At 50.7% G+C, this 8570-nt stretch overlaps 1 protein-coding gene across 1 annotated transcript in view; it reads left to right on the plus strand.

The window, feature by feature from the left end:
- SMG5 (SMG5 nonsense mediated mRNA decay factor) overlaps positions 1 to 7767 on the plus strand; it is a 29616-nt gene extending 21849 nt beyond the window's left edge. The window contains exons 10-12 of the mRNA XM_032234413.1: positions 1423 to 1631; positions 5337 to 5474; positions 6691 to 7767. Coding sequence (XP_032090304.1) covers positions 1423 to 1631; positions 5337 to 5474; positions 6691 to 7673 — 1330 coding nt within the window. The 3' untranslated portion in view covers positions 7674 to 7767. The remainder of the gene's footprint in view (positions 1 to 1422; positions 1632 to 5336; positions 5475 to 6690) is intronic.
- The last annotated feature ends 803 nt before the right edge of the window (positions 7768 to 8570 follow it).

Genomic DNA, 8570 nt, shown 5'->3' on the forward strand with positions numbered 1-8570 from the left:
TTTCAGTGGTGGCTTTTCCTTGGTGGGAACACTAGGGCTGGTCTGCTCTGGAGGAGGCTTCTGTGCCCCTGCATGGCTAACAGCTGTCACCTTAATAGCAATAGCACTTAGACTTAAATACCGCTTCACAGTGCTTCACGGCCCTCTCTAAGCAGTTTACAGCCTCTTGCCCCCAACAATCTGAGTCCTCATTTTACCCACCTCGGAAGGACGGAAGGCTGAGTCAACCTCTAGCCGGTCAGGATCGAACTCCTGACTGGGCAGAGTTTGCTTGCAATTCTGTGTTCTAACCGGAAGGAAGGGGGAGGGAGGGCAATAGCAGTAGCACTTAGACTTATATCCCGCTACACAGTGCTTTCCAACCCTCTCTAAACGGTTTACAGAGTCAGCCTCTTGCCCCCAACTATCTGGGTTCTCATTTGACCCACCTTGGAAGGACGGAAGGCTGAGTCAACCTTGAGTCTGGTGAGATTTGAACTGCCAAATTGCAGGCAGACGGCAATCAGCAGAAGTAGCCCTGCAGTACTGCACTCTAACCACTACGCCACTCAATAAATTAGATGCCATATGCTATTAATGATATCCTGCGTCAGATCTGCCCCACTCTGATCCCTTGGGAAGAAAAACTTGACTTCCATTTCGTTTTAGCGAAAAATACTTTTACTAACCAACCCAACATCGCTGAGATGTTTTGAGAAACACTGACTCTTTAGCCTGGTGGTCTTGCGGTTGTAGGGGGTTGTGTGGGTGGATGTTCTGACCAACCTTGTGTGCTGTGGGCTTTTTGTTCAAATGCTGTGGGCCCCGTTTCAAGATTGTCTCCTCTGACAGATTCTAGACATTGGCTTATTGTGACTTTGCTGTGAGGGCCCTGGTCAGCTTCTCACACCTTCCCCTGACTCTCTCCCATGCTGAGTTTCCTGTCAGGGTTCCAAATAGCACCCCAAAATTAATTCAGAGTCCAAGGCAAAGTATTGCTCAAAGTTCCAATTTATTAAGAGAGCCATGTTGGCACATCTGGGGAAACCCGAATCTGAAAGCTTCCTGGTTTTCCCCACCTAGTTGAAAGTTCAAGATCTTGCCCCCCCACGCCCACAAGTCCATCACCTGATCCAACCTCCACTGCCCCGTTGGCAGTTCCACCCATCCAGTTCTGGTCAGGTGCAGAGGTGCCAAGACAAAGGATGACCTTGGCTTTCTAGAAAGAATGTTGTTATGGCTACATAACATCTAACTCCATACAATCCCCCCTCCCGTTTTCCCACCATAGAATAGGCATAGCAGAATAATAGAAAGTGTGGCAGGCCAAATATCCACCAGAAAAGATCGCTGCAGGCCTGACATTTCCCACCCAATTGTGGCTGCCTCTTGATTGCGACAAAACTTCCGCGCTTTGATCCTCTGCCTTTTCTCTCTCCTCAGTTCTGCCGACTCGGAGCTGACCTCTCTCTGCCAGTCGGTCCTGGAGGAATTGAACCTCTGCCTTTTCTACCTGCCCTCTTCGCCCCACCCGAGCTCCACCACGGAGGAGGAGGAGGAGTGGGAGAACAGCTGCTCCTTCCTGCCAGACCTGCTCATCTTCCGAATGATTGTCATTTGCCTGATGAGCGTCCACAGCCTCAAGAGGGCAGGTGAGGGGTACAGCTGGCAGGTTCAGAGCCAGGAGGTTCTGGGTTCCAGATCACTATCCTCTGGGTTACTGCTGTGTTTCCCGAAAGCAAGACCCTGTCTTATTTTATTTTTTTTACCACCAAAAAAAAAAAAAAGCACTGTCAGGATTCCAAATAGCATCCAAAATAAAATAAGGCTCCGAGGCAAGAGGTTCTTCAAAGTTCCAATTTATGAAGAAAGCCATGTTGGCACATCTGGGAAAACCCAAATCTGAAAGCTTCCAGGTTTTCCATGCCCCTGTTGAAAGTTCAAGATCTTGCCCCCCACACCCACAAATCCATCCCATGGTCTCATCTCCCACTGCCATGCTGGCAGTTCCACCCAACCAGTTCCGGTCAGGTGCAGAGACAAAGGATGACCTTGGTTTTCTAGAAGGAATTTTGTTTTGGCTACACAGCATCTAACTCCGTACAATCCCCCCTCCCATTTTCCCACAAGAGAAAAGGCATAGTAGAAAAATAGAAAGTGTGGCAGGCCAAAGATCCATAAAGAATATGGCTGCAGGCCTGACAGTGTCATTTCTTCAGTGTTGTCACATGAAAAGATAGACTTAAATATTTACAAAATGTGAGGGGGTATACTCACTTCTGTGATATCCTCTCTATATAAAACCACATGTTATTACAGAACAAGAGAAAGAATATCTGTTAAATGTGTGTGTTTGTGTGAAAGCTTCCTGGTTTTCCCCACCCAGTTCAAGATCTTGCCCCCACACCCACAAATCCATCCCATGGTCTAATCTCCCACTGCCATGCTGGCAGTTCCACCCAACCAGTTCCGGTCAGGTGCAGAGACAAAGGATGACCTTGACTTTCTAAGAAGAACGTTGTTATGGCTACACATCATCCAACTCCATATAATCCCCCCTCCCATTTTCCCACAATAGAAAGTGTGGCTGGCCTGAAGTCCAAAAAGAAAAGATGGCTTGCAGGTCTTGACAGGCACCAGGTCTTATTTTCGGGTGAGGTTGTCCACTGGGTCACCTCACTTGCGAGCGTCTTTTCGTTATCAAGAGGCCTTCAGGAACTTTTTTTGCAACTGGCAAGGCTTTCCTGGAGGCCTCTGCAGCCGATAACAGAGCTCCGGATCAGTGGTGAGTTGCAGGCAGTACGCTCGGTAGGGTGTACGGGAGTCTGGCTGGAGCACTGGATACTGTTCTGGTACGGTGCTCTGGAGGGCCCACCCACCTGCCCGCCTGAGCTTCTTACCGGTCTTTTAAGGCTTTGCGCATGGCACGTACAACGCCTGCACAATGCTCCACTGAGCAGCTGGAGCGTCGTGAAGGTGGCGAAGACGCATGCGCGCGTTCATGTGGATGCCGCCAGGCCCGTCCCAACCGTACCGGTTGGAACAGGATCCGGAACCCACCACTGCTCCAGATCGATCCAGAGTTCTGTTATTGGCTGCAGAGGCCTTTAGGAAGGCCTTGCTGGCTGCAGAAGAAATGGGCCAGCAAGGCAGGTGTTGGGGGGTGAGAGCCGTGGCTGCAACTGTCCCAAGATAAGTAGTAAGGTAGCTCCAAAGCCACCCACCCCCAAATTCCCCACCCTATCTTAATTTTTATCCGTGCTTCCCAGAATTGGTAGGGGTCTTAATTAGGGCTCATTTTGAGTGTAAAAGTCCCACTAGGACTTATTTTGGGGGTAGGTCGTATTTGCAGGGAAACACGGTATAAAGAAATTTTTCCTTCCACCCGCTCGGGTATTGTCAGTTTCCCCGGAGGAAACCTGCTTGTGGTGGGCTCTCCTGACTCCTCTTCCACATTTACAGGTAGTTCTTGACTAACAAAGAATCCACCCAGTGACCATTCAGAGTTTCAGCGGCTATGAAAAAAGGGACCGTTTTTTCACACTTATGCCCATTGCAGCCTCCCCAGGATTGTGTGATCAAAATTCAGAAGCTTGGCAACTGGCTCGTATTTATGACGGTCGGTGTGTCCCAGAGGGTCATGTGATTCCCTTTTGCGACCTTCTGACAAACCAAGTCAGATTCACTTGGCCGCTGGTCCATATTTATGATGTGGTTGGCGATCTTCTGACAAACAAAATCAACGGGAGGGGGAGCCAGATTCACTTAACAACGGGGCTATTAACCTAACAGCCGCAGCGACTCACTTAACAAACGGGGCAAGAAAGGACATAAAATGGAGCAAAACTCATGTAACATGACTCTCTTAACAGCAAAAATTGGGGCCCGAATTGTGGTCGTAAATCAAGGACTGCCTGTATTGCTAAAAAGTGGTCAGTGCAGCACATAATACCTGTCTTAGGAGATGCTCCATCATCCAGGTGACAGGTGTCCCAAAGGTGCTTTTCCAAAACGCCAATGGACTTCCTTGGTTTTTTTTATTTCCTTGAAATATTTTGCTTTTCATCCAAGAAGCTGCTTCAGTTCTGACTTCTCTTCAGTCAGAACTGAAGACGTTTCTTGGATGAGAAGCAAAACGTTTTCAAGGGAAAAGAAAAACACCCCCCCAAAAAACTCCAGAAAGAAAGAAAACTCATATCAATATTCAGTCCTTAAACCAGTGTTTCTCAACCTTAGCAACTTGAAGATGTCTGGACTTCAACTCCCAGAATTCCCCAGCCAGCATTCGCTGGCTGGGGAATTCTAGGAGTTGAAGTCCGGACATCTTCAAGTTGCCAAGGTTGAGAAACACTGCCTTATACTTATATCTAATCTATGTAGGAATCTGTTGCTCCATCTTCCCATTTGTGGAATATGAAGGCATTTCAAAACTTGGGAATGTAAGGAATTCCATACATTCATTCCTGCTGTGGTTTAGCTAACATGGGCAGCCAACCCGTTTGCACCCGCTGTGTTCTGACTGAAGCTTCCCAAGAGCCTGAAGCCAACTCCTCGTCCCGACAAAACCCCCTTTTATTCATTTCCTGTGAATTCCGCTCATTCACCTCCAGCAAAGTCTTTCGAGGGAGGATTTACGGTCACAGACCTTATCTGGCTTGGAGAGCTGCCAGGCCGATATTTGCAAAACTTGGCAAGGAGCCTCAGAGAGTCATGAACCAATTAAGCGAACTAATTCTCTACTGCAAACTCCACTCCCCTGTCCCTCCTCTTTTATTTCCTCTGGGAGGGGCCCTTCATTGTCCACCTGTGGTTTTACTCCCAAGTTGACCCCTATTCTTTAGCTCTTCCCTTCGTCTGGCACCTCTGCGCATGCGCACATTGGGAACAGGCTCCAGCTGTTCTTCTGCCAAACTGCTGTCTGACTCCAAAGGCAGCTGATAACTGGCATACAGCCCTGGCCCCCTCTCTGCCTCCGACACAGAGCCCTCCTCAGAGCCTTCCCCAGACTCCAGGACTGGCCCAGGTTCCTCCCCAACCTCCTCACTGTCTGAATCTGCTGCCAGCTCCACTGGCCGGCCACAACAGGCTGCTTGATAATAATAGTGTATGTTAATTGGTTTTAATGTTTGTTTGTTTTTAGCTGTTTTTATTGTAGCTTGTATGTAACTATAAGCCACTCAAGAGTTACCCTGTGGAAGTATGGGTGGCCAAAACATTTTATATAAATGAATCAGTGTTAAAGCAGAACGTGGATTTTTATTTTTTTAAAGTTTGGGCCTGGTGTGTTCTTTTGAACCGAGTTGTTGCCTTTCCTGAGTCCAGCTTGTAACTGTGGCTGCTTCTCATTTCCTCTTCAGGCTCCAGGCAGTACAGTGCAGCCATTGCATTCACCCTGGCGCTCTTTTCACACCTGATTAACCACGTCAACATCCGCCTCCAGGCCGAGCTGGAAGAAGGAGAGAACCCAGTGCCAGCCTTCCAGAACGACGGCACCGGTAAGGACACGGGTTCCCTGGAGAGCTGCCCTTTGGGCGGCTCATCTCTTGATCCTGGGGACAAAGCAGGTGGGGGGTCAGACAAGAGCCCTCCCCCTCCCCTCGACCCAGCCCTTTAGGAGCCATGCACGGAGAAGTTACCAACACATTGCCTAATTGACTAAGAGGTTGTGTTTCTCGGTGCTAAAGGCAACCCATTGGTTTCTTTTCATTAGCTGCCACCTTTATTATAATTTTTATAAACCACTCAAGGCAGAGAACGCATCTACTATATTTTTCAGAGTAAAAGATGCATCTCCCCCCCCCAAAAAAAAGAGGGTGAAAATTTGGATGCGTCTTATACACCTAAAGTAGCCCCACCCCCACCACAGGCCAAAAATGCCAGGCATGGAGGCAGCGATGGTCTGTGGCAACCTCTGCAGCCTAGAGCAGCTGATTGAGGGGTATTCGGGCAGTCCGATCCCCCCACCAATCAGCTGTGCTGAATCAGGCTGCCGTAAGTGCTGAAGCTGACCTGTCTGGTCAGAATTTGCAGCAGCAATCACATTCAGAAAGCAGAGTAACTGATTCAGCAGGATTCAAAATAATAATAATATACAATACATTACCAAAAGCAGGTTTTCCCAGGTAGCAGTAAATACAAGCAAAGCACAAGCAGTTTCACTTTCAGTTCTCGGCTAAGCCAGGCTCCTTCCTGTCTCCTTGTTGCTCACACAGCAAATTTCAGAGTCCAAACAGCCCTCATTGGCTGACTTAGTTGCTACGCCTATTCCTTGGTTGATCTTGTTACCATGTCCTATTCCAGCCACTCTCCAATGGCTGATCTGTTGCCATGTCCTATTCCAATTCCTGAATATTCTGACAGAGCATTCACAACTTCTGGTGGCAACTTCTGTTCCACGGGTTAATTGTTCTCACTGCCAGGAAGTTTCTCCTCAGTTCTAAGGTTGCTTCTCTCCTTGATTAGTTTCCTTTTGGGAAGGCCAAGAGGGCAGGGTGGGCCTCACTCCGAGGGACGGGATGTTCCAGAGGGAGGACACCAGGGCAGAAAAAGCTCTTCTCCCTGGAGCCCTCGGGCCGGAGTCCTTGACCAACAGGGTCCGTAGCAGGTCCCTTCCGCCAGAATGATTGATGGCTCAGTTGGTGGGGGGAGGGGGGCAAGGTCCATTGTGTTTCTGGGGTTTTGAGCTGCAGCTGCCTTTGGCTCTCCTTGCAGAGGGCCCCGAGGCCCAGGAGACGGCAAACTCAGTCGAGAGAGAAACGGAGGCTGACCTGGCCGGCCACCGGGCCCCGGGGGAGCCACAGCAGAACGACAGCCAAAAGGGCAAGAAGTACTCCCGCCTCTCTTGCCTACGCCGTCGCCGCCGGGCCCAGAAACTGGACGAGAGCGACCTGAGCGAGGGCTTCGACTCGGATTCCAGCCCGGAGTCCACCAAAGCCAGTGGCGCCTCGGAGACAGGCTCCGAGAAGAGCGATGAGGAAGCCGAGGCGGCCTTTGACATGGAGACCGATTCCGACATGAACAGCCAGGAGTCCCGCTCGGATCTGGAGGACATGGAGGAGGAGGAGGCTGAGGCAGAGACCAAAGGGGGAGGCGGGGGCGGCCAGCCTCCAGGTGTCAAGAACGGGACCAGGGGAGTCCCGGAATTTGTGGCAAGCGAAGGGGGTCGGCCGCAGGACTTGAAGACTCCCGGCCTGCCCAAGATTGACCCTCCGGAGCCTGTGGCCAATGGGCCAGGCTCCTTGGGCGGCAGCGAGGCCAGCATCGCCAGCAACCTGCAGGCCATGTCCACGCAGCTCTTCCAGACCAAGCGGTGCTTCCGGCTGGCCCCCACCTTCAGCAACGTCCTTCTCAAGCCGGGCTGTGGGCCGCCCGCCCCGAAGGAGGCGGCAGGAGATGGCAAGCCGTGCATCAATGGGGACGTGGAGAGGTCCATTGCACCTGAGCCAGGTGAGCTGCAAAGAGTTGGTTGGGGAAGAGAAAGACGGAGGGGCAGGGAAAGAAAAGGGAAAGCTGGGTGTCCTCCCCCCCTTCCAGCTTTCGAATGTTTGCAGATTGTGTCAGCACAGGGAAGTCACCTGTTATCTGCTACATTTCCCATGGGCTCTATCTCCATCTTTGCTGATATTTTACGCTGTCCCGGGTCAGGTTGGTGTCGGGAGTCAGCACCCGGCCCAGCACCCCAACTGCAGGGGTAGCTGGTGAAGCATTTTAAGGGACATTCGGGTTAATGTCAGGGTTCCCCATAACATCCAAAATTAAATTAGATTCCAAGGCAAAGGATTCCTCAAAGTTCCCATTTATCAAGAGAGCCACTTTGGCACATCTGGGAAAACCCGAATCTGAAAGCTTCCCGGTTGTCCCCACCCAGTTGAAAGTTCACGATCTTGCCCCCCACACCCAAAAGTCCATCCCATGGTCCATGTTGGCAGTTACACACATGCATTTCCGGTCAGGTGCAGGGGTGCAGAGACAAAGGATGACCTTGGCTTTCTAGAAAGAATGTTGTTATGGCTACATATCGTCTAACTCCATACAATCCCCCCCTCCCGTTTTCCCACCAGAGAAAAGGCATAGTAGAATAATAGAAAGTGTGGCAGGCCAAAGACCCAAAAGTAAAGATGGCTGCAGGCCTGACCCTGGGTTTATCTGCCTCTCGGGCTGAAAATTCTCAGTATCGGCCCATTATAAAATTGGGCACAAATCTCTAAGACAGTGACGGCGAACCTTTTCAGCACCGGAAACCCGGAACCTGCGGCCATGCGCCTGCCAGCTGGTCTCCGCATCGCTGGAGCACCGGAAACCCGAAGAGTAGCTGGCTGGCGTGCACACGCCTGTTTTTGGCTGTTTTCCGGCCATTTTGGGGGGGCGTTTTTGGGCCGTTTTCCGACTCTCCAGTGCCCACAAAGACCAGCTGGTGACAGTGCTCATACCCATAGAGAGGGCTCTGTGTGTCACCTCTGGCACCCGTGCCATAGTTTTGCCATCAGGTGTCTTAAGACATCTGTAAATGGATGGGTGTCTCTGACAGGAACTAGTCCTCGATTTACAATGCTTCGTTCAGTGACGACAGCGCTGAGAAAAGTGACTTGCTG

This window comes from Thamnophis elegans, chromosome 17 (genome assembly GCF_009769535.1).
Source record: "Thamnophis elegans isolate rThaEle1 chromosome 17, rThaEle1.pri, whole genome shotgun sequence".
Taxonomy (NCBI): Eukaryota; Metazoa; Chordata; class Lepidosauria; order Squamata; family Colubridae; genus Thamnophis; species Thamnophis elegans.